Below are 26,065 nucleotides of genomic sequence, written 5' to 3' on the forward strand. Positions count from 1 at the left end.
TGCAGTAATTAAGAGTAGTAAGCATTTTTTTTTTCATGAGGTTTTACCCCCAAAAAAAGGAAGACAGAAAAAGATTCTGCTTGATTGTAAGGCTTGAGGTATTTTTAGTTGGCTTTGTTTGTGTTAAAAACCAGTCAGTCAGCAGAGCCATTCTGCTACTTGAAACACTGGAATGTGAAAGGGAGAAAGTAGCTGGAGGAAGGCTCAGTTCTCCTCTCCCAGGGTGCACACAAGCAGACCTCAGCAACTGCAGCACCACATGCCCTTATTCCTGCACAGTTCAAGGAAATCTTGCCAGGTGCTACTCCATAAATCATTCACTTGCTCACAGTTCTCCTTGCATAGCCTGAATGGTGGAAAGGATCCAAATCCACTGATTCTTTTGGTCCGTGTTCCCCCATCACACCTTAAGGAAGAAGCTGCAATACAAAATGACATCCAGTGCTCACTGGAGATAACACATGGCTAGGCAGGAAGCACAGGGACCTGATGGGCCACAAAAATGATCAGGGGCTGGAGCACCTCTGCTGCAAGGACAGGCTGAGGGAGCTGGGGGTGTTCAGCCTGGAGAAGAGAAGGCTCCAGGGAGACCTCATAGCTGCCTGCCAGTATCTGAAGGGGGATACAGGAAGACTGCAGAGAGACTGTTTGCAGGGGCCTGCAGGGACAGGACCAGGGGCAATGGCTTCAAACTAGAGCAGAGCAGATTTAGATTGGATGTTAGGAGCAAGTTCTGCACCATGAGGGTGGTGGAACACTGGAACAGGTTGCCCAGGGAGGTGGTTGAGACTCCATCCCTGGAGATATTCAAGGTGAGGCAGGACAGGGCTCTGGGCAACCTGATCCAGTGGAGGATGTCCCTGCTGAGTGCAGAGGGGATTGGCCTGGATGAGCTTTGGAGGTCTCTTCCAACCCAGGCCACTCTGTGGTTCTATGCTGTGGATATCACATCTGCAGACAACATGAAGAAACTTGGCTAGCAGCATTAAGAGGCTGGGGAAGAAAATTTAAGTGAAGCAAGAATAAGCTAAGCAGTACTTACAAACACACCTTCCTGCATCTGTGTGTGTGTAAGAGACCCTGACTGAAGTGTTTTGTTCATTTTCACACACAGCACTTCTAGCACTTTTGGAGCAGGCCATCCCTTCTCTGTTTTGCTGCATTGTGCCATGAACACACAAAACCAGGATAAACTCCAACATGATTAAGGAAAAGCCACTTCAAACCCAGTGGATTTTCTTACCTGAGTATAAAGCACCACAAGATCAATCAGCAGCCTGTATCTTTGGAAGCATCTGCCAATACACACCAAACTAAGCAGGAAAAAGCACAGCTGGGACATGAGCTCAGCCAGCTCTGGAAATGCAGAAACACAACCCCACGTGGTGCTGCTCACAGGCCTGAGCAAAGGTAAACCAGTCTGCATTAAAGAACAAAACTGCTGGCTTAACTCTGTCTCAGCTTCAAAAACCCACAGACACAAGGCAGTAAGGAGAGATAAAACAAGAGCCATTAGATCACCAGAAGAAAGGCCATCCTGGAGATCAACCTCTTCAACTGTATCAGATTTCAAAAGCCTCCTGCAGCTTCATTTGCTGGAACTCATAAGGGGCTTGCTGGAAAACATTAATTGTGACAAAAGCAGCACAAATTTCCTCCAGCTCATATAAAAGTGTGCCAAAGTAACTGCCAAGATGATGAAATATTAAAGAGAAGAGAATTCAAAGCATTTAACACATCCTTCTGTGTATTTTTGGGTAGTGCTCAACATCTCACAGAACAGAATCACAGAACTGTCAGGGTTGGAAGGGACCTCAAGGCTCAGCCAGTTCCAACCCCCCTGCCATGGCCAGGGACACCTCACACTGCAGCAGGTTGCTCACAGCCACATCCAGCCTGGCTGCAAACACCTCCAGGGATGAGGCTTCCATCACCTCCCTGGGCAGCCTGTGCCAGGCTCTCACCACCCTCATGGGGAACAACTTCTTCCTAACTTCCAATCTGTATCTCCCCATTTCTTGTCTTGCTCCATTCCCCCCAGTCCTATCACTCCCTGACACCCTCAGAAGTCCCTCCCCAGCTTTCTTGTAGCCCCCTGCAGATACTGGGAGGCCACAATGAGGTCTCCTGGGAGCCTTCTCCTCTCACTACTGTAGTTATGCTGTCTCTATTTCTCTCCTGCATTTGAGTAAACTGTCCCAAAGAATACCATTAATGACATGCAAACCAACTTAACATTTCCCAGGATGATCACAAAAGCTCTTGGAACTCAATCCCTGAGCAGCAATGCTTGCAGCAGTGGTCTGACTGGCGTGGCCATAACTCCTGAACCACTTCACACAAGTCCCAGCCAGGCACTCTGGTGGCAGCAAGCAGGGAGAGCCCCCATGCTTTTACTTCAAAAGCCAATTTCACAGCTCCAAACTGATGCACAATTCATTAACTGCTGTTTGCTGCCTCCAGACATTCCTACCCTGAGGAATGAAAATGCCCTGACCAAGGGGATGATGGCATTGCCCAAAATAACTCTGTGGAGTTCAGTTCAGCGCCTAATGGCTGAGGAGGTAAGGAGTTAATTGGGGTAATAATAAGCACAGGGATTTGTAAGCCACTGATCTCACAGGGTAAGCTTAGAATCTGCAGAGGAATTACTATGAAATGTAGGTCACTGCCATCTTAGTGTAAATATTTGAGAGCCCAATGCCTTTGCTCATCTCTTGCCAGCCTCTTTCCCAGAAAGCAGACACCTGACCAGAAAGGGAATAAATGCACATTGATTAGCCAGCTGCAGCTGCCTTGCCTCAAGAAGGTCAAGGTGAAAGAAAATAGGGAATGACACTGGAAAGAAAATGAAACCCAGTTTTTATCCTGCTGTTGAGAGGAGTATGCCTTTAGCCCTGCTGAAAGTCAGCTTGCCCTTTACAAACAGTGCATGGGTGCCTATCAAATGACCTGCTCTATATAGCTGATGTGTGTGCAGACAGGCTGAGACCAAACAAGACCTCCTTGTGCTTGCAAAGATATTGGGAACCAAGTAAAATCCAAGGGTAAGTTCTCTGCTTCTGATGTTTTACACTAGAGGGGGAAAAAAAGATGGTGTCCCCACCTGCAGGAAGTATTTCTGCTCCATGACCAGGTGAGTTTCCCAAACCATGATGCACTAATCCCATTTCACACAATCACAGAATGGGCCTGGGTCATCCAGTCCAGGCCTCTCTGCAGTCAGCAAGGGACATCCCCAACTAGACCAGGCTGATCGTGGGCATTTGTGCCTTTCAGATCCTCTCCTTTCCTTGGATCTTCTTTTAACACCCAGCCCCACATCACCCCAGCATCTGTAGGGTGGTGGACACAAACCCTGTCAGCTTTCTGTTCCAGTTGCACCTATAGAAAATTAGCCACAGAACAACCTAATGGTGACTGCTTACAAGAGAAGTGTTAATTCATCTCAGTGCTGGAAGGCAAGGTCAAAGCAGGCGACCAGTCCTGCTGCTGATAATGTCTGGGACAAGAGGGGTGGGAGAGGGACAAGAGGGGTGGGAGAGGGACAAGAAGGGTGGGAGAGGGACAAGAAGGGTGGGAGAGGGACAAGAAGGGTGGGAGAGGGACAAGAGGGGTGGGAGAGGGACAAGAGGGGTGGGAGAGGGACAAGAGGGGTGGGAGAGGGACAAGAGGGGTGGGAGAGGGACAAGAACTTTCCTCTCCCTGAGAAGAAGAAGCTACACCTTGTTATTCTGAGGCCCAGCACTAGCTTGTGTTTAATCTCCGTTTTAGGTGCCCTACCTCGCCCTGTCAAGTGCTGGTGTCATTATTTAGCAGCCTGCCTGTGTTGCACATTCTGCAGTGGTTTAGCAAATGGTAAATATAATGATAGAACATTAAGACAAGAGCTGAGGCCAGCCAAGCAGAAGAGACTTCTGCCAGTTAGCATCCAAATTCGAGTCACTGCAGTCGCCTGGCGGATCCTACTATGCTTAAGCCAGGCCATCAGTCACTGCAGGTCACAAGGGTTGTCATCAAGGCTAATTTAACAGCACCACCTCCCACGGAAACGGTGAAGTCATGCAAGGACAGAAGTCCTCCCCAGCCTGACGTGACACCCAGGGTACTGAGCTAAAAGCATCGCCATGACTGAAGCGGCAGGGAGTTTGCTCACCCCCGAAACGTTACCAGCTGCCTGCCAGAGGGAGGAGTTGTGTTTGTTTCCCTCTCCCCACCGCTGCTGGTCAGTTTTGCGATCTTTGTCACACAGACCAGCAGCATCTCCTGACAAGCAGAACCCATTCCCCTTTCTAAGCTTGTTCTAGATGAAAGCAAACGCTGTGCTGATGTTAAAGAGCCTCTTCAAAGCACAGCTCCACATAATCACACACACACTGCAACGTTTTGGCAGTCCAGAACCGTCCCTGGGCAACGCAGGAGAATTCCCAAGCATTTGAAGCTCTCCTCAGCCTAAAACAGAGCCACTTGGGAGCTTCTAAACTGCTGGGGAGTAGCAGAAGTGCAGATGTCTGACAGAGGGATTTTGTGTAACATGTGAAGAGCATCAAGGTATTGTTATGTGCTTCATCTGGAGTGCCTCCTGCTGCAGGAGAGCCTGGCTGCCTGTTCCAGCAACGTGCTGGGGGGCATGGAGGGAGGGGGGCAGGGGGAAGGAGGGAGAGGAGGCAGGGAGGAAGGGAGGGGAGCAAGGAGGGAGGGGAGCAAGGAAAGAGGGGAAGGGGAACAAGGAGGGAGAGAGGATCTGACACGGCTCTCTTCTGACAGAGCACCAGAGGAAAGGAACATCCTGACACAAAGGAAAACCCTTATTTTTTTCCCCCCTTCTTCATTTTCCCTGTCCCTAATGAGGAGTTTAAGCCTGGTTTCTAAGGCAGAGAAGGGCACGTTCTTCCTGTTCAAATGAAGGATTATAGCCACATACTTTGATAAAACACCCAGAAAGCTGGAGGGCATGAGTGTGCTTTGGCACAGATGGAAGCTGCTGGTTTGAGGGCTATTTGCAGTAAGTGAAGTCAACCAGACAGAGTCATCCCTTTTTCCCACACAGGTACCGTTCATCTAAAATCAATAAATAACTAACCCCCCCTTTGATTTTAGGAGCTAGCTGCTGATCTTTGAACCACCAAGAAATTCTACTCTGCAACCAAGTGACATGTTGCTATGATGGAATTAACTCAGGATGATGTAGGATGGGGCAAAAGACTCCCCACTGAGTTATTAATGGATAGTGTAAGACAAGAAAGGTCACTGGAGGAGAACGTGTCAGAAGCACATTCTTCTCATGTGCAACAAAAGGACTCTCATCCCATCAGCATCCCATCCAGCTGGTAGCACCTCCCAGGAAAGCCACTTACATGTCTGGTTCAGAGACTCATACAATCATTTTGGTTGGAAAAGACCTTTCAGATCACACCCAGCTGTTAACTCAGTCCTCTCATTGGCCAGTAAGCCATGTCCCTCAGCACCACATCGACCTGGCTTTCAAATCCTCCCACGGATTGTGACTCCACCACTTCCCTGGGCAGCCTGTTCTGGCACCACACAACCCTTTGCAGTGAAGAAGTTCTTCCTAATGTCCAACCCAAACCTCCCCTGGTGCCACTCTTTTTGTTAGCAGTACCATGAAGGGCACCACACACAGACTGTGCACAGGGCTGGCCACCAAACTCAGTGCATCAAGAGCCAACTTTTCCATCCTGTCCCAGTGCAAAGCACCACTCTGAGGTTCAGCTGGGCTCTGCAACTTGGAAGTAGCAATGTAAAAAAACAGGTTTAGATCGTCATGAATAAAGCACACCCTGTTGGGAAGCCTTTTCTTTTCTTGGCAGCCCTACAGCCCTTCAAAACCTCCTGAATCACAGAAACATTCAGGCTGGAAAAGATCCTCAGGATCACCAAGTCCAACCCAGAACCCTGCTCTACAGGGGTCACCCCTAAACCATAGCCCCAAGCAGCACATCCAAACTCCCTCTGAACACCTCCAGGCTTGGTGACTCCACCACCTCCCTGGGCAGCACATTCCAATCCCTGACCACTCCTGCCCTGAAAATTTTACTCCTAACGTCCAGTCCTGTGGTGCCTTTCTTCAGATGCCTGAAGGCAGGGTTGAGTGAACTTCTCACTTCCAATTCATAAGGGCCAAGGTGTCTTACTTCAAGCTAGAAATATCAGCGCAAGGCAGAATACCCCCAGGGTCAAAATCCATAGCACCTTTCTAAGAAGTTGGGTTAGTATTGCTCTGCCATCAAACATTTTAGGACACATCTTGCTGCAGATGACAAATGGCCACCTGGACTGCAGAAGCTGTCTCCTGTGAAAGGCAATGTACCTGTTCCAATTTACCTTGTGGCAGTCTGGATGCAGCAGGTGACAGCATTTGTGTGTGCAGCACTGCTCCCAGCATGCTCTTTGGTGTCACACTGAGGTGCACACAGCTCAGCAGCACGCCGAGAGCCTCGGTTACCTTGTTAAAGGCAAAGCAGCACTCGGTTCTTAGTCTGTGCACACTCACACACACGGCAGGCACAAAGCAGATACCTCAGCGTAGAAAGAAGACAGGGCAATCTGCCTGGCTAACTTCAGGGCTTCTATCCTCATTGCAGCAAACTCTAACTCCTCCTGGCAAGGGTTTGGTTGGGAGCAATCCGCAGGGAAAGAAAGGTATTAAGAACACAGCAAGAACGTTTAACGGCTTAAACCCGGAACGTCGTGCTGCAGTGCATGACTCTGGCAGCTCTTGGGTGACACCCACATCCCATGCTCCTTTCAGGACTAGAACACTGACACAAACCTCCAGGCTCTCCTTAGTTTTGAGGCAGCTGTGCAGGTAAACAGTTTTCATTAGGGGATGAGGATGAAGAGCATGAAATGAATGCTTTTGAAAGCCAAAGCTGCTTTTCACAGCCTCCTCTCCTTTTGCTTTCATCTGCTGGGAATTTATGCCAGCTGCTGCTCTCACTTCAACCTCTGCTGTTTGCAAGTCCCACTGTCAATGTTCTAGAAGCTGTGGTCTGACATACAGGACTGGTCTGCAGATCAGTTTGCTTCTCCTGGAAGAGGCCATCCACATTCTGCATTACACAGCTTACCAGGAGCACAGAGCCCAACCTTCATTTCAGCAGGATTAGGGCCCAACACGAATCCCTGCATACAGACCTCTTAAGGCCAGGTGTCAAGACAGCTCTCCACACATCAAGTCCTCTATTCAAACTTAAATGATTTGCTTTATAAAGACTTCTGCAAAATATATACATCAGTGGTGTAGGATAGCTGAAAGTGTTGATCAATGTAAGCTTATGCATTATATGAGTTGAATTATCTGTTCCATAAGCTCCTGAAAGGCCAAAGTTACCTCTGACAGAACCCATTTTGCTGCTTTCCCACCCTCCCTCCCAGCCTCCCTTCCTTTCAGCTGAGGCAAAGTATTCCTCTACCTGTGCACAGACAAACTGCAAGGAAAGTGACATTGATGTTTCTGCTACAAACCTGAAGTTTCTGAGCAAATACTGGGGGGTTCTTTTCTGCTAAGTCAGGATCTAGGTATTCAGGCTGATCACATATTGAGGTTTTCTTAGATATCCTATTGAGAAGAGCATCAGCAGAGACAAAGGAGTCTTCAGGAGATGTCTGAAGGGTAAGGAGGATAGAGAGTAAGCAACAGAGATTTGCAACCAAGATACTACCCCCAGTAGTCCAGGCCAAAAGCAACATCTGTGCCTGCAAAGCTTTGACTCCCAGTCATTTCATGCACCACTAAAGATTACTTTGAATACAAGACCCAGGGGTGTAACAGACAAACATCAGGAACAAATCTCCCTCATTTATAGGCCAAGTAAGTTTTCCATGACTAACATGAAGTAAGTAACATCAGGACCCCTAAAGCAAGGGCTCTCAAGCCACGGACCACAGCCCATTCACCACACTGCCACAATAGTTTTCCAGCAGTTACCACGGATTTTCTCCACACAATAGCTAATGTGCAGTTCAAAAGCTTTGAAGACAACCAAAACTGAGGGGAAGCTCAGCAAGAATCTCTCTGCAGTCTTTGCAAAGTCTTTTGCTGCTTACTGGGGATAATCTCTGTTCACAATTATGTGACCAGGATAAACACACAGTGTGAGGGTGGACAGAAACAGAGTGACAAAAAGAAGGTTCCCTCAAACTGCCTCCCTTGCTTTGGTCCTACCACATGCTGCTACCAAGGTCTGGAAGCATCAGGCTGAGTTTCACTCCACTTTCAAGACTCATCTTTGCTGTCTCTCTCTGACATGAGACATTTCTGCAGGAAAAGGGCTGCCCAGCTCTTATCACAACTGACTTACGATCTCAATAGCCTCTGGAGTTGTTCCTAGCGTCATGGGCTCCAGGTCTTTTTGCTTTGACTTGTCAGGGGACTGCAAGTGTGCCTCCTGGCTGGCAGCTAGGACTCGGGAGGCTGCATGCTGGATTTTCATTCCAGAGGACTGCTGGGACTCAGGGTCTTCAAAACTTGACCTGGAAAAAAAGTGTGTACAGGATACCAGGGTGGAGCACACAGCAATTAGAACTCCACTCACTAAACTCTTGCTGACTTAGCAAACCTCCCTCTGCACTCTCGTGTGTGAATGCACACAAACACGCACCTACACGTGGTTTCAACTCAACTCTGTATCGTTCTGCCTCAAACCTCTTTGCAAGATCCTTTCAAGAGCAATGCACCAATCTCATCAGAAATGTTAAGCACGTTTCCTCAACACTTCCCCCTTGCCTTTTTACCCCTTTCTCACTGTGGCCTCCATCCCTCCCAACACACAGCTTTCACTAACAAGAACAGATGTTCTTAACAAGCAAAAAATGTTTGGAAGTAAATACAACCCCCACATCCTGTTCTTATGAACCAGGCTCCTTGTTCAGAAAATGCAGCTAGGAAATGCCAAGTGAAAAGCTGCAATTAGGAGATTTCTAGATTAACACAAAAGTGACCTCGGCATCTGAGGAGAAAAAAACCCCAAACTGTAAGAAGCCATTGTCTAGTGAAAGAGTTGCCACTGTGACTCTCTTCAGCAAGAATAGGAAGGAGAAATATCTGTCCTTATTTCTCCCCATTACAAAACTCCTGTATCTTTGCCCTCTCTCCTGTGTGTACACAGATGGGAGTCTATTTTTACAACAAGCAGCTCACAACACAGAGGCAGGGGGAGGACAAGTCGCCTGTGTAGGTGCCATGGTAGCAACCCATTTCCCTCACAGCCCTCCCCACAGCTGAAGTGGCTTGCAGTGACCTACCCTGAGCAGGGTGTTGTGGAATCAGACAGCCTGATGGGAGGTGATTTGACCGGGCTCTCCTGCTGAGCATCAAACATTAGGTACAGAGATTGTTTCTTCGGGGCGCTATCATCCTGCTGGCGACAGGAAAAGAAAGGAGTCGTTAAGCAACTCAACCGCTCGCCATTGAAGCTAATTCAGGTCACTGAAGCCTTAAAGTGACCAAAGGACTTTACTGACAACTAACAGCACAGGGCTGTAAGCTGGTCTGTGCTAACCGGCACTCAGATGATCCCTTTCAGCAAGCAGCCATTAAAGAACAAAACCTGAACGGTGCACTCTTCCTCCTGCCTCTTCCTCTCCCACTTTGGGGTTGATCAGATTTCTGGTCCTGTCTGGCAGGAGGCACCCCCTGACTGAAGATGCTACTGAAATATTCATTGAACCTCTTCAGCAGCTGAAGCACCTGCCATCCACACTTGATTTTTGTGACTTCCCCTGTGGATACACCCCCACTGGATCTAGTCAAGCTAGCAAATATTTGATTTAAGCAGAAGTAAGGCAAAATAACTGATAATGCCCAGTACTGCACTCCCCATTTCACTCTCATTCTGTATTCTCTCCTGATCCCCCTCCCATCTTCTTCCAAGTCTTACTCTCAGTTTCTTAACACAGCTGCTGTAGACAGCTCTACACCACTGGAAAGACTGACTTGCTTTTAATCTCCAGAATGACCTACTATCATGCTAGCTGAAAAATCAAATAACAAAATGGATCCAGCTCTCCAGGATATAGGACAACAAAGCACATGCAATTCAGCCCAGTTATGCCAATTTAAAGGAACTGGGTTTGCAAATCTGCTGCAGGCACAGGAGAATTAATTGAAGGGGTAGTGAGGCCGATGGCACTATCAGGACAGTGTATTATGAGAAGGGAATGCAAATGAATGGAAATGGAGGTGGGAACTTACAGGCACAGAGGAGCCTATTTTCTCCATATATTCTATTTCATAGGAGTTGCCATATTCCAACTCTGCAACAGAAACAAACACAAGAGCCATTAAATACACGCCGTGGAATTGGGTTTGCAGATACAAACGAGACCTCATTTACAAGGGCCACTCCCATTCTGCTCAAGACTCTTCTAGGAGGTGGTAAAAATAGAATATACAGAGAGAAAGCAGAAGGTGCACTGATTTGCAGCAAGGGGCATATGACACAGTTCAGGCAAACTACTCTGCCTGGAGAACTTCAGCCTTATTGATCTGCCGAAGATTCTGCCCCAGGGGGTCAGAATATTGAGAACGTTTCAGAGCACAGATAACTTCCCTCTAACATCACAGCAAACAGGTTTCAGTGCTGGGGGTTGCTGAGATCAGTTCCCTTTAATGCATGCCAAAACAAAAAGATTCAAAAATCTGCTGAGAAAATCAGCAGGTTTTGCTCCTGACTCTTGATCTCACAACTCCTCATGAAGAAGGCCTGCTGTGCTAGCACTTCAGATAGAGAGGTACCTAAAGTATCCATGAGGCAACATTGCAGTCTGCACGTTTCCCTTTCAGAGGAGAAAGCCCCAGGCAGGAAGATCTACAAAGAGCCCTAAATCTGAACCCTAATAAAAATGCAGATCTTTACTGCTTCTCTGCTTCAGATCTCCCAATTACACTGAGCATTTCTTTCCAGTCCATGGTCACCCAGAAAGATAAAACACAGTGAGGTGGAAAAGAGAGCATCCCTTCCTGCACCCAAATGACAGCAAAGGCTCTGCTCAATGACACCTTAAGTTAAAAATTAAAACCACCATTCATTTGTCCTAATGCTGTCTGCTGCTCTGTTTCCATGAGTTAATTCAATAAACCATTTGTGTAATTTCGTTTCCATTATGGGTAAGTTCTAATGACTGTCATGCTGGCACTGCCATTAAGATAAAAGTGTGTGGTTAAATTCCTCTGGAGGTGGGCAGCCTTGCAAGGGTAGGCTTCTCTAAGGAGGACAGCAACCATCACTGAAACATTTGGGCTTGAAAAGCAAAGCAGCCCCCAAGCCCTTACCCGTTTGGTTAAAGGGTTTGTTAAAAACACAAAGGGGGCAATGTGACTTCAGAAGGCTCTTTCTCTTTTCCCCTGCATGAAGCACAGCTGCGTAGCACCAGCGCTGTAATTGCCCAGGTCTGGGGTTTGCTCAAAGCACCGCTGAAGAGGCACAGCCACAGACTCTCAGCCCCTGACACGTGGGAGATATTAACGGTGAAAGATCTGGGTGAAGAGAATGCTGTAAGAGCAGGCTGGTCACGTCTAAACTCCTAGCACTGTATGTTGTTAATGCTCACAGGCAGCCAGGCAAGTGGGCAGTCTCCTGGTACCAGACACCTGCCTCCTCCTGGGCAAAGCAAAAGCAAAACCAAAAGGATGAGATTCAAACCAGCTCTTGACGCAGAACTGCAGGAGAAAGCATGAAATCCCAGTGCCTACCAACTGCCTTCCTGCACTGCAATCATCTACACCCTGCCCAGGGAGCTGTATCATGACCCCTTATGGGGCAGCTCTGCGACCCCAGAGAGCAATCCCTGTGCTGGCGGGTGGGAGCCGCTCCGGCACCATCCTCTGCTGGCACAGCTCCTGCCTGCAGGCTTCGCAGCAGCTTTGCCATGCCAGCCTGCATGGACTTTGGGGACAAGATGCATTCAACTCTGCTGATTGAAAAGCACCAAAAAAGCAGGACACAGATGGAAATACTTCAGCTAGAAACAAAAGGAATAGCACGGGTCACTAAGCACCACATCATCTCATTGCCCTCAGAAGTTTCCAGCATAATGAGACTCCATCCCCTCTAAGGCAGCATCTCCCCACCGAGCTCTCAGGCTCTGGCTATCTCTGTACACTCAAAATCACAAATGCCCAGGATATCCCACCAAGCAAGGTAATTATCTTTCATAAACACAACAGACTTACTAAGTGATGTCCTCCAGCCCGGCCCACAAAGAGCTGCAAGATTACATCAGCGTTCTCTGCTAACAGTCACTGCTTGCTTCTGGCCTGGGCAACAGAAAGCAGCAGCAGCCATGAGCAGCGTGAGCAAGAGGTGAGAGCTGGAAGTATTGACTGACTCAGGGGCTGGGCTGTACCTCTACCAAAGCCGTCTTAGGTTACAGGGTAAGTAACACACCAGTGTCTGGGAGAGGTAACAATATTCACCCAGAGAAACAGCCCTGCAATTGCTCAAATATTTCCCCAAGTTCCAGGAGTAAGACTGTCAAGAGGGGGGAAAAAATACTATTTTTTAAGGGTTGTGAAGAGTGGAAGCATTGTTGCTTATAATCAGCACGTAATCTGAAACTCCAACTACACCCTGCACACCAGACAAGATAATTAGCATTTAATTAGGAGCTTTGCTCACTTTCTTCTACCCACTTTGATAGCTAAAATGATCTCCTTAGAGTCTCTCTCACCATTCTTTCCCTCCAGTTCCATTTTCCCAGGTTGGGGGGTGGGGGTGGTGCTTATTTTCTAAGAAGTATTTAAGTTCTTTTTTCCTTAAATGAAGTGAAGCCAATGTCTACAATTTGCCATTTGCTTTATTGTCAAAGTGGATTTGTCCAGACTGAAATACTTATCTCCAGAGAAGACTGTACAAGAAGGCCAGGCCACACTTGGAAGCATGTGCATGTGAACACGTGCAGTCCCATCAAAACCACTCTGATCACTCCTGCCTTGTAATGGCAAACACATGGCACCTAAAAGCTGCTCTGCAGCTCTTCATCAGGCAAAGACTCCTCAGAGCCAGTCTAAAGTGGCACAAAATATCTTTAAGGGTAGACTGGATCATGGATTGAGAGGTTGGGGGGGGGGAAATAAAAAACTGAATTCTGATCAAGAAGAAAAAGTTTAAACCAAGTTAAACTTGCACAAAGCTTCCCACCCACAGAGCTGAAAATCTGCCCCGGCAGCAGATGTTGCAGAGCACAATTCCCCCCGGTAGCCCCAAGGAAGGCCACACACAAATCTTCTCAGTGCTGCCTCTGTCACCTCTCACAGCCCTGGAATGCCAGCTCTCTTGACAGCAACTGCCAGCTCTAGCTCTCCACTGCCCACAGGAAGGGGCAACAGGAAAAGCCTGAAGTTGATCTAGAAGGAGCTTTCATCTGGCACACGAATAACCATCTCACACAGGGGATATCCTGGGGGGTGCTATGCATGAAGACAGCTGGATCCTAGGAGCCTGAAGGAGAGGCAGTACAGTAAGGGTCTTAATGCAACATGCAGACTTGGAGCAGAATTTTAACCTGGCACCTTCTCCCATTCAGGTTAGTGGAGCAGGCTCAGGTGAAAGCAGGAGCTCAGTGACTCTCCATCCAAAAGCACTAAGAATGAACAGCATTCGGGCCCTAGTCTCCTGTGAAGGCACAGAAGAACAGGTAGCACACACAAGAGGAACACGGCATGTATGCAATTAACCACACAAAGCAAGCTAAAGCCTTTCTCTGAGGGTCCCTTTCATTTTCCTTTAAGCTTCCTCTCTTCCCTCTCTTGAAAACTCGAGGTTGGACCATTGGGGTCCCATGCTCAGCTCCTCACCACTGCCAAGTTCTCCAGCCTGGTCCAAAGAGCACCATTTTTTAGGATGCCCAATTAATCCAGCTTGCATTCAGCAAACTACATGCCAACACCTTCAAACCAGCCAAGCCCCTTCTCCATACACACAGCACCAGCTGGCTGCAGAGTCCTTCCCAAAGCATACCCTCTGTAGGGGAGCTGAACTTGGTCTCGTTGACAAAGGTGGAGAGGTCAGAGGGCTGGGGGTAGTCCTGCTTATCCGTGTTCAGGTCCACAGTCATGCAGGTCCACTTCTGACTGGTCACTGAAGATGCCAGTTTCTCCTCATCTGTTGCATGAACCACGGTGGATATGACAGGAGGTGTTTCTGGGGTAGGCAGTGGAGTGGGATCCTGCACAAAACAAGTGCCAATTAATTCTATTATCTTTCATTAACACTATGAATAATTAACTCTGAATTGCTTTGCATGATCACAGTCATCTTCTTAATTCCATGCTCTTTGCTGCAGCTCTGCATAAAATACTTAATGAAAAAATATTAATCTACTTAATTTAGCACTCTACTAGCAGTAAGCTGTCCCAGCACAACTAAACTCTTTGCTGACAAGCACTTACACTGCAAAGCTGCCTTGCTAATAAGGAAGAAAGAAGCCATTTCAATCTGTCAGGCACTTGACATAAGTGGCACACATCACCCATGACTGAAGTCTTTGACTACCAAAACTGACTTTTAGGCTTCCCTCCTAGGAGCAAGCCTACCTAGGTCTGTGAGGTCATGAACCCTTCCCTCACTTCTGTGCTGTCAAGCAGCACAAATAAAAGGGTGGGATGGATAACAGGAAGATGAGCAGCAGCGTGGAAGGAGCTGCACCACATCAAAGCACTGAGGGGCTTTGTAGGCAGAGCAGCTTTTGTTAACTTCTCTTCCAAGAAAGCCACCTGCCAGTGGTTGACAACAAGGAATGAAACCATCCAAGCACATGTGCTCCTGCCAGACCAACCCACTTCTATTTCCCTTCCAGCCCACCAGTTCGATGCAGTTAAGTGTCTTTCTAATCTAGAAGCTCCAGGGTGGACTCCAGTTACATCTGTTTTCAGGTAACTGGCTGAAGAGAGTCATTCCTATCATTGCTCCACTGCAACACAGGACCTTCCAAAGTACCTTTACCAACAGCCTACCTGGAATCTGCAGAGGCAAAACTGGACCTGAGAGATGTTGTAGACGAGCTTCTAGAGAGCAGACCTTATGATCCCAGCCCAATCTGCCCTACTTGGACAGTTTAAAACTCTCCCCCCCACCCCCCAAATGTCTTCTAAGTGCACAATTGTACAATTAAACACATGACATTTCTCTCCCCCCCCCACTACCAGAACACAAATCAGATGCCTCAAAGTAAGGCAGCACTTTACCTGGGAAGGAGGATCTGATAGCGGGGATCTTTTTGGTGATTTTTTCACCCTAAATGTATCACTGAAAACAAAGTGAAAGGCATTAGTGTGGCAGCACCACCAAGAACCAGGTCATTCCACACTTAGCAACAGACAGCCACAGACAACGCAACCTCTGGAAGCCCTTCTGCTTGAAAATCCCATCCATTAGGCAGCAGCACCACAGAGGATCATGCCATGGGTAAATATTGCTGCCATGCATTAGGAACAAGCCTCCAGCCCCAAGAGCTGAGGGAAGCAGGATTGCCATATTTTTCCTGCTAACTACTGACACAGCACAGAGCTGCTGCTCAATTGCAATGCAAATCCCTGCTCCACCACAGCCGCCCCTGGTGGCCTTAGGCGAGTTACTTAGCTCCTGTCTGCTTGAGTTTCCCAACTGAAAACGAGGTCTCAACCACATCTTTACCTGAGAATTCAAACTGTGATAAACCTGGGCAGTCAGCTCTAATGACTCCATGAATCATTAAGAAAAACATTGGTCTGCCCTGGATGAACTGCTTCCAAACAGCTGAGGCAGGTGCTGCTCCCCAGATGCCAGAACACGGCTCATGACAGAAGTGCACCAAGGACCCTCTTGAACACAAACCCAACAAATATGGCAATTCTGCTTCCACTTCCCCTGACACAGTGCAGACTGGGAGCACAGACACTGTAGCCCCTCAAGATCCCAGAGGTTCCAGTCAGGCAGATGGGATGAAGTACATGTGCTGTGTCTCAGGGTAGAATCACAAATGTTGCCTTAACCTTTATTCAAAATTGGTTACAAGTATTTTATCATCAATTACCTGCCAGATTTATTCAAACCATTTATCTTACTAACTAGAAGGGGGAGGGGGAAATGTGACAGCAAATTCACTGATAAAGACTTAGTGTTTGAACTAAGATGGAGGGGAAAAGATTCCTGCCCATCAGCTCATCCCTGATCAATGATGGCCACATCAACACCAGAAATTATAATGGCAGGTTCCAGTTGACAGAGGGGAAATCAATACATCTGGAGGGGAAAATAAATTGGATAGCTGAATACTGGTGTGCTCAATGCTGACAATTATCCAGTTATGAAGCTAGAAGTAATTAGGACAAATTACTCCTTTAAGAAGGAGTAACATTTGATGCACTACTGATGAAGGCCTGGTGGTACAATGCTGTTGTACAAAAATACAACTTTCATATTTTAGCTCAAGCATACATCTATGGAGATGTAAAGAGTGGGCCTTCTTTGATAGGCAAACAGATCCTGAGGGATTGGATTCCTCAAACTCATCCACAGCCAGGAATAGTCTTAAAATAGCTTTTGTGACAAGAAGTGAAATGACATAGTGAACATGAAAGCTTCATGCTGAAGAGAAACTGATCATGCTGCAAAATAAATAAGCCACATTAAAAAGCCCACAAATCAAAGAGGAAACTTGAATTGTTAGCTGAGAATTACTTACAACAGAGAACATACAGACATCACATCTTCTACCATCCTAAGACAAAGAAGACAAAGAAAAGAGAGACAGACAGGAGGAACTGACAAAAAAGATTAACCTGCAAATACTCTGTTAATGTGTTAAGGCAATCTCATCATGCAGTTTCTTCCTGTATGATCTCAACCCCCCACTTTCTATTGTGAAATACATGGAGAGGGGGGAAGAAAAAATTCATCAAGCCCTGCAATGTTTTCAAATTCAATGTTACACTTTTGGCAGGTTTTATCTTACAAAACAGACTTCAAGCTGATGCCTCTCAGTTAATCACCACGGCTCAGAGGCTAACTGTCCTTCCCTTCCTGATGCCAGTCACCTGCTTTCTGCACCAAACACAGCACTGGTTATTACATGGGATGTAAAACTGTTCTGGAATGGCAGCTGAGCTGCAGGAAGGAGCAGGCCTATGCAAGGGTTTTTTCCCCATGTCTGTTGATCGTTGTGACAGCACAGAACAAACTACCTGACCGCTTCCAATCGTTCACCTCAGCCACGAAAGAAAATGGCATTCCTGTAAATCTCATCTGCTTTAGCTCCCACTGAAATCTGACTCTGTGTTCTAACAGAAGAGACTGACTGCCCCAAAACCAAAGGCAAACCTTGCCCCCCACCCCCCCAAAAAAAAATAAGGCCAAGAAAAGTTTTCATCTACACAGCTGCTTGGCAGCTTCTGCTCAGCTCCCTTCATGTGCAACGCTCTGGAAGGCTGGCACCTCTTGTTCCTAAACACAGCCTCCAACCATCTAGCAGCTACAAGAGCAATGTCTACACAAGTCACCTATCTTCACTCATTACTGCAAGCAGGCACTCAGAAGACATCAGCTCCTCTTTCTTCACTGTCATCTGAGCAGTATGATCTACTTCAAAACAGCTCAGCACTTCAGGATGTGAGAGAGGAATTTGTGTCTAGCTGACAAGCCTTCTGAGAAACTCATCTCTTCAGACGGAGGTCAATGCTTAGGCTGCTGCAGGTTTCATTCAAAAATACAATCTGATTGTTTTAATTGATTTATCACAAGCAGGACCTCACACGTGGCACAGACCCAAAGCAGCACAAGCTTAGAAATGGCTTAAACCATTAAACCTGGCTCCTGCACTTCCCATAGGTCTTGCCTAGAAATCTCTCTCTTTCCACACGAGGAACAAGTTTCCAAACTGGTCCCTAAAGTTTCATCTCTGTACTGCTCAACAGCCCTAACAAAACCCCCTGGCCTTGAAGAACTGTCTGTCAATTAAACTTTTAGAAGGCTTAGTATATAACAGTATCACCTCCTAATTCAAACACCCTCCTGAATGCAGGAGCTCTTTGCACTGGCTTCTCTCCCCTCTCCCACCACGGCAGCACTGCCAGGAGGGTCCTGCACGCCTTCTTGCTGCACTGGAAGCCACGGAGAAGCCATACTGAGGGTCCTTTCATGGTGAGGAGAGAACAGGCAGGCAGAGATAAATAAAGGCTCTGCTCCCTGTGGCATCCCCCAGCAAGCCCGAAGCTAATTTTCTTCTAGAGAGTGTTATAGCTGCAGGCTGAACTGTGTTAACTTGCAGATTCTCCCCTCTGTTAGAAACCACTTGCTAAAGTAGGTTATGGGGCTGCACTGAGCAGACATTACACAGTGAAGGCAAGGCAGTCCCAGCAGGGCTGGCAATTCCTGCAAACCTCCTGACCCAAGAAGCCTGCTCTAGGGTAGTATCAGTTCTTCCACCATGACACAGACCAGCAGTGAACTTTGTGACTGCAGAACAGAACCTTCCCACAAATATTTTGCCAAAGGCAAGTGTGGTTTAGCAAACTCTTTGCAAACTCGACCTTGCCCCTGAATTAACAGCTCTGGAATTCATTCTAACATTCACAGATGGGTGGACTCAAGAGCTTTATATTGGAAGGTCTGTTAACTCCACTGAAGCCACAAGGAGACTCTGGCTAGCTGCAAATATCAGGCAAATACAGGATCTGATGATATTAAAATTCCCTTCTCTCCCTCTGCACTTCCCCAGTAAGATTCAAGCTGTTCCCCTCTTGCAGTCAGACTTTTAAGTCTTCTTGGTTTGGGCCAAACCACTGCGGACTGCAGGCCTGGAAAACATAGCAGGCATCTTCATTCCCACCTCCATTTCCACTGTATTTCAAGCACAGATCAAAAAGAAGGAATGTAAGGGGGGAAAACAAAACAAAAGGAAACAAGGCTCCTCACTCAAAACCCAACCCAACTAGCCAACTGTTTATACTCTGCCTGAGTCAGAAATGCCCCTGAAAATGAAAAACCAAAGGCACACACTTCCTCAAATCTGGCAAGGGACAGGAACCAGAAGCCTAGAGAGCAGCAGACTGCTCAGAGACATCATCTCTCTCTGTAAGGGAGGTCACATGGACCACATCACCTTCCAATTGCCAGGCTCTTCAAGCTCTTAGTCAGAGTTTTGTTAGCTAGCCGAAATGTTTAAGCCATCAAGGGACATGCACTGATCTAATTGCTCACAGATAAACACAGGCTATCGATTTTAGATCAGTGGGAGATAAGCCTGCTGCTTACCAACTCCAACCAACCAGGTCTGAACAGAAGATGTCAGTTAACCACCGAATCAGTGCAACTCACCAGGGAGGTTTGTAACCCAGTATCTAAAAACAAGCTGAAAATTTCTCCTGCAACTTGCCAACTGTGTCTGCAAGATGGATATTTCCCCGAGGTGTAGCTATTTCCCCATTTACTTTTTAAATGGCATTTCCCCCAGTTTTTAGTCTTGGCATTAAACAGGGAAGAAGTATTTCAGTGCTGCACTCCTTTAAATACCTGAGGTCTCCAGAAAACCAACACCCTGCTGCCTGCAGTAGGATTTGTCACTGCTTTGCTATTGCACATCCCACTCTCAAACACTGGTTCACCAACCAGCCCTTACTGCTGTGACTACTTGATCATCTGAAACAGGATCAAGTTCCTCAGGTGTGGTCACAGACAAATTGGCACAAAATCACTTGGACTTAATCAGATCCAAAGCTGCACCGGGCCCCAAGACTTCAGAAACCCAATTACCAGAGCAGTGGCCCAGTCGGGCTGGATGTAGGCCTGGCTCTCCCCAGGCTATAGAGGAAAGAGGTTGAGGGAGAGCATGTCCAGTCCCCAGCATGAGTCCAGTTGGGTGGCTATCAACACTCAAGGTCATCTTCTTTTCTCCAGTCAAACCTAAGCTGGGTAGAGCTGTGCTAAGAGGCAGGCACGGGTGTGCCCTTTAACTTACGTTTTCAGTGGCGTCTTCTTCTTCTTGGCAGGCTTGTTCAAGCTGTCTCCCTCAGTCCCATTTGTTTCATTGGCACTGGCTGGTATCTCAAAGGAAGCTGGAGACTTAGAGGGCGAGCTGGCTACCTTAGAAGAAGACTTGAAAGGGTCAACAGAGTCCTCGCACATGTCTGGCTCAAAGCTGTACGTTTGTTGAGGCAGTTTGGGCGATTCCTGCATTTTTGTACTAGAGGAGAAGGGGTTAAAATTGGGATCATCCCACTTGTCAATATCAAAAGTGTAAGAGCCTTTTGTGATGGGGATTTCGTTGGGATCAGCGGGAGCCTTGGTCGGGGTGCTGGGAGCATTGTCAAGCTTTTCCACGGCTTTCTTAGTCTTTGGCCTCCGTAGTGGCATTTTAGCACCAGGCTTTTTACCTGCTTTTTTGGGAGGAGGAGTACTCTCCTGCTGGTCTTCACTCGCCCCTTTTTCTTCAGAATAGTCAAACTCCAGCCTGACAGCGATGCCTTTGACCGGAGGATCTTCCTGTCCTCCGGTGTCAGGAGGAGTCACCTCCCCGGCCTCCGGTGCCGTGGTAAGAGGTAGAGTTTTCTTATTGGCAGGGGGAGAGTTCTGTACTTTGCCACCTCCGCTGCTAAATGCGCTAATCCCTTCAAGACTGTCTGGATCCAAAGGGTAGGATCCCTCAGGCACAGCTGGGGCCTCCTGTTTCTCAGCAGAGATTTTAGAAGGTTCAGTACATTCAGGCTTTACTGCGTCAGCCTTTGCTTCTGTTTTATCCTCACCCGGGGCGCAAGCTGCTTGGCCCAGGTCAGGCGGTTCTTGCGGTGTTTCCTTCACTGGAGGAGCATCCAGGGATTTTTTAGCTGTCTGCTTCTTCTTTAAGGAAGCTGGTCTGGATTTCTTTGTTCTCTTCAGGGTACTGGAAGCACTGCTGGAGCCAGTACCGTACACATCCGCTGCCGGCGCTAAGGTCTCGCTGTTGCCAAGGTAAGATGCTCCGTCGAAATCCCCAGCCTGCAAGCTCAGAGAGCGAGACAAGGTGGACTTGCAGACTGGCACCGAATCGGTGGACTTCCTCCTCACATTCACTTTGGGGTCACGATTCTTGGCTTCTGAAGAGCTTGGTCCTAAGGCATGGAGAGAATCGATCAACTCAATGTTATCGAAGTCCAAGTTGTAAGTGCCGCTGCTGGCTATCGGCTTGTCCTCATCGAAGACGGTGGAAAAGGAGTGGCAAGGGGGGCGGAAAGGGCTTTCCTCAGCTGGTTCACTGTGTGACACATCAGTTACAGGTGCAGCTTCTGGACATAGCCCTGTAGGAGCCAACAGAAAATTCAGTGAATTTCACAGAACCGCAGAATCAACCAGGTTGGAAGAGACCTCCAAGATCACCAAGTCCAACCCACCCCCCAGCCCTATCTAATCAACCAGACCATGGCACTAAGTGCCTCACCCACCTCTTCTTAAGCACCTCCAGGGACTTGACCCCACCACCTGGAGGTGGTGCACTTATCAAACTGGAGCTTAGTAAGGTTTACCAGAACCTAGCATGCCTGCAAGGGAAAAAGCCCTGAAGGGTTCAAAAGCATGTAAATGGACTAAGCAGTAATTAGAGCACATACAAATCAAAGGGGCATTTCTGTATAGTAACTAGATTACAGGGGGGGGAAATAGTTCTGTTCTCCCCAGAAAAGGCTTTAAGGCAAGCTCCATGAAAATACAAACCAGACATTTGCCTCCAGAGCACCTCTAAACCTAATGACCACTTTGAGAGATGGATATTACTACAATGTGCTAAATATGCCAGGTAGAAGAAAATCCAAACATCAAGCACTTCATTACTCACGTTTTCTACTGTTATAAAGTGAGCTCACAGAACTCTGTCAGAGCTCTTATGCAGAAAATCCCCTGTAAATGCTCCAGCAGTTACACAGTGAGCTTAAGTTAAGTTTCTCATGGGCTATTTTTACCAGTTTCCCAGAGGAACACAGCTTCCTCTTCACAGCCCATCAATGTGAGCCTCTCTCTGCCCCAAGCAGTCAATATACTGCACTTTGACCTCATCATTCCAAGTTTGTAATGAGACATGAATCACTGCGAAGTTTGTATGAAATGAATTATGGCAAAGGCAAGAAAATTGATCCGAGTACTGCACAAATATGCCCAGCTGGAAGCCTTCTCTTAAAAAGATGGCTAGAAGCTCCCTACAGATTATTTAAAGAAGATTTCTCCAATGTAGATGCTGACTCATCACAGAGTCACAGAATGGTGGGGGTTGGATGGACCTCTGGAGATCATCCAGCCCTCCTCCACTGCTAACGCAGCATCACCCAGAGTAGGTTGTCCAGAATCACATCCAGGCAGATCTGGAATCTCTCCAGAGAAGGAACCTCCACAGCCTCCCTGGGCAGCCTGCTCCAGGGCTCCAGCACCCTCAAAGGAAAGAAATTCTTCCTCATGTTTAGGTGTTCCAGTTTGTGCCCACTGCTCTATGTCCTATCACTGGGCACCATTGAAGGGAGTCTGTCCCCATCCTCTTGATACCCACCCTTTAGACACTGAGAAGATCCCCTCTTGCTCTTCTCCAGGCCAAAGCAGCCCCAAGTCTCTCAGCCTTTTTATGTCAGACAGGTAGAATAGAATAGAACAGAATTAACCAGGTTGGAAGAGACCTTCGAGATCATCATGTCCAACCTATCATCCAACACTACCCAATCAACTAAACCATGGAACCAAGCATCCTGTCAAGCCTCGCCCTGAACACCCCCAGTGACGGCGACCCCACCACCTCCTCAGGCAGCCCATTCCAGTGGGCAATCACTCTCTCTGTGTAAAACTTCCTCCTAACCTCCAGCCTAAACCTCCCCTGACGCAGCCTGAGACTGTGTCCTCTTGTTCTGGTACTGGTTGCCTGGGAGAAGAGACCAACCTCTGCCTGTCTACAACCCCCCTTCAGGTAGTTGTAGAGAGCAATAAGGTCACCCCTGAGTCTCCTCTCCAGACTAAGCAACCCCAGCTCCCACAGCCTCTCCTCATAGGGCTTGTGCTCCAAAGCCCTCACCAACCTTGTTGCCCTTCTCTGGACTCGCTCCATCAAGCCAACCTCCTTCCTAACCTGAGGGGCCTAGAACTGGACACAGGACTCAAGGTGTGGCCTAACCAGTGCAGCGTACAGGGGCAGAATGACCTCCCTGCTCCTGCTGGCCACACTGTTCCTGACGCAGGCCAGGATGCCATTGGCCCTCCTGGCTGCCTGGGCACACTGCAGGCTCCAGTCCCCTCTCCTCCTTCACAGCCTCTGCTGGACTCTCTCCAACAGTTGCACAATACTCCAGATATGGCCTCACTAGGACAGAGTAGAGGGAAAGAAGAGCTTCCCTTGACCTGCTGGTCACTCTCTTAATGCACCCCATGATACCATTTGGCCTGCTTGGTCATAAGAGCACACTCCTGGCTCACGATTAACTTGTCCACCCAGATGTCCACCATTCACCAGTGAAAAGAAAATGCTGGAGAGATAACTATATGCTAAAAGTGTTAAACCACTGTAATTAAAGAGTCATTAAATGAATTCTAAAGAGATCTCTAGGAATCCCTTGCCTTGGGATATGACAACTGCATGGGACAGTGTGTACAGGAAAGAAGATCTACAGGGAGGGAAGGGCTAAGGTGCTGGCCCCTTCTGCTGTCCAGCTCACCAAAGTTCGCTACTGAAATGTTTCACCAAAGAATATGGTTTGTTCCTGCTGCCACGGCACTGCTGCCTGTCTGAACCTAACAGACACCTCCTTCTATGTCTGTGTGTCCCATCAGGGAACTGCAGACCTGGGGATCTCCCCCCCAGCTGCCAGTTCAAGCCAGCTGCTCTGAGCTGCCACGGGTACGGACTGGAGCAGAACACCCCAGCGATTGCTCTCGAAGCGCTGCAGCTGCCTTCACGCTGACAGCCTCTTCAACTACACAATCATCAAGAAAAACAATCAAGCCAAAGAGCTTTTCTCATCCTTAAACGATCTTGGAGACATTTCTGCACATCTTTTTCATCATCCTCATCTTGGCATGTTTTGCAAACGAGTTCCCATTTTGCCCAGCTCCCTTCAGTAATCTCCTCCCTAAAAGCAATATGGACAGCACAGAATAGGCTATGAATGGGATAAGAACAGATTAAAACATTCTCCCTTTGTTTCAGAGGGAATTGTGTGTCTGCATATTGATTACAAGAGTTATTATTTATGGCTGTAGAGGACAGTAAAGGTTTAAGGCAATTGGATGCATTTCCCAGAGCAGTCCCGTCGAGTGACACCAGCTCCTTGCAGGTAGCGTCAAAGGAACGACAGCTACACCATGTCTCTTGTAAGGCTGTGGAAGTTCACTAAGTTACAGCAAATAAAATACTATTTGAATGTGTTTTTCTTCTAAAGGAATGCTAAGGAGGTGGCAGTACTCTAGGACAGCTTATTTTTCTCCTTAATCTCCGCTGGGTTGGGCATGGTTTCAGCCTGGCTGAGAGGTCATTAATCAGACTTGATTTGTGAGCTGAGCTGGTGCTCATTTCAGACACACATCACTTTCTGACACTGATGCGACTTCTGTCAAAGGGATACCAAGAGTGCCCTGAAAGTCCAGCATTAGCCTGATCTGCACATTGTACACCGAATCAGGAGGGGAAGACACCTCACAGGAATGCTTCACCATCAGCACTCCTGGCGCTCCAACACGTCAGCAGAGTACCGATGTAGGTCAGCACCAAATGAAAGGGGGATCTGAACGAGAAGTTGCCTGCAATTATGTGTTGTTTTCATTCCAGCATGAGCCAAAGGCTTCAGCAGGATTGAGGCCCCTTGTTCAAAGTCAGCACCAACGTGCATTTAAGCAAAATAAAAGAAACCCAAGGCCCTGCAGGACTTGGACTGCAAATGGCAGGCGTGGAAGAGCCGAGGCTGGGACGTGTCACGGCAGCACAGAGAACATACAAAGCTTTCCAGCCTCTCCAAGCTAAACAGCATTCAAATTTGGTGTGCTCCACATAGTGCAGAGCTTTAATCTTCTGTAATTGCTCATTTCACAACTTCCTCCTGAACAAATCCTTTCCTTACAGCTTTCTGCAGTGTCGCTGGAACCACTGCTGTGGCATTTTTATTGTTGCTGTAGGAAACCAGTTGTGAAATTGCCTCCAAAATCCCTGGCTTTTGGTAGCAGTGAAATGCTGCTCTTAGACTCCTTTGGCATCACAGCAGAACTGGCTCCATGTTTACAACAGCAGAAGTGCCAGAGAAGAAGATACAAACAGTACTGACCAAGTTCTGCTCCTTCCACAAGGCAATTCCTCTTATTTCAAAGAATTTTTGCCCGGTTCAGGTGTGAAAAATATAAACAATCCCTAAAGCAAGAAGAGAAAACCCAAGACATCTTGTATCCAGGTAGGGAGAGCACTAAGTGAGCTGCAGGACATGGTTAATGCTTGGCATTTTCACCTGTCACCTCTTATGACAGAAGCAAACGTTGCTAGACAGACAATACAAAGCTGTTGGCATTAACCAACAAAAGCAATTTCTGGTTCAGCATCCACAGAAAGCAATTAAAAACACCTGGTTCTGGTCAGCTGCAGAAATCTTTTATTGTACAGTACAAAATACCAAGATTTTGCTGGCACTTCAGCTGTTAGCACAGCTTCAGTGTCCTACAAGAGCAGCAAGGTAGACACATGCCTCACTCAACTCGGCCTTCTTACACACAGCATCAGGACAAACTTTCCTGCAAGGATGAGAGAACAAAGGAGCAGGCTGCCCAGAGAGGCTGTGGAGTCTCTTTCACTGCAGAGATTCCAAACCCCCCTGGCCTTTGTAAAATCCTGAGCAACCTGCTCTGGGTGACCCTGCTGTAGCAAGGGGATTGGACTAGATGATGTCCAGAGGTCCCTTCCAAGCCCTGCCACGCTGTGATTCAGTGAGTCTTTATTTAAAGGTCTATAAATGACCTGAAGAGTAACAAATCCTTTGTGTGTGCCCCAAACTGTCCACTGGTGAGGACATCCAGTTTTGAACTGCTGCCGTGGCTCTGTGCTGGATGGGAAGCACAGAAGGCATTTGCAGGTTGGGATCAGGGTG

General features: G+C 47.7%; 1 protein-coding gene across 7 annotated transcripts in view; it reads right to left on the reverse strand.

Annotated features, from left to right (window-relative positions):
- Positions 1-26,065, reverse strand: part of TACC2 (transforming acidic coiled-coil containing protein 2) — a 111,722-nt gene that overhangs the window by 17,992 nt on the left and 67,665 nt on the right. The window contains exons 5-13 of one of the 7 annotated variants that reach the window (XM_054163869.1): positions 19,957-21,271; positions 16,687-16,722; positions 15,209-15,269; positions 13,983-14,190; positions 10,217-10,278; positions 9,268-9,380; positions 8,325-8,496; positions 7,489-7,629; positions 6,541-6,621 (exon numbers count right to left, since the gene is read on the reverse strand). In XM_054163869.1, the coding sequence (XP_054019844.1) occupies positions 6,541-6,621; positions 7,489-7,629; positions 8,325-8,496; positions 9,268-9,380; positions 10,217-10,278; positions 13,983-14,190; positions 15,209-15,269; positions 16,687-16,722; positions 19,957-21,271 (2,189 nt within the window). Of the gene's footprint in view, positions 1-6,540; positions 6,622-7,488; positions 7,630-8,324; positions 8,497-9,267; positions 9,384-10,216; positions 10,279-13,982; positions 14,191-15,208; positions 15,270-16,686; positions 16,723-19,956; positions 21,272-26,065 lie in introns of all 7 variants that reach the window. The other 6 variants (XM_054163871.1, XM_054163870.1, XM_054163872.1 and 3 more) reach the window with 6 other exon arrangements.

Source organism: Dryobates pubescens, chromosome 8, assembly GCF_014839835.1.
Source record: "Dryobates pubescens isolate bDryPub1 chromosome 8, bDryPub1.pri, whole genome shotgun sequence".
In the NCBI taxonomy this organism is placed as follows: Eukaryota; Metazoa; Chordata; class Aves; order Piciformes; family Picidae; genus Dryobates; species Dryobates pubescens.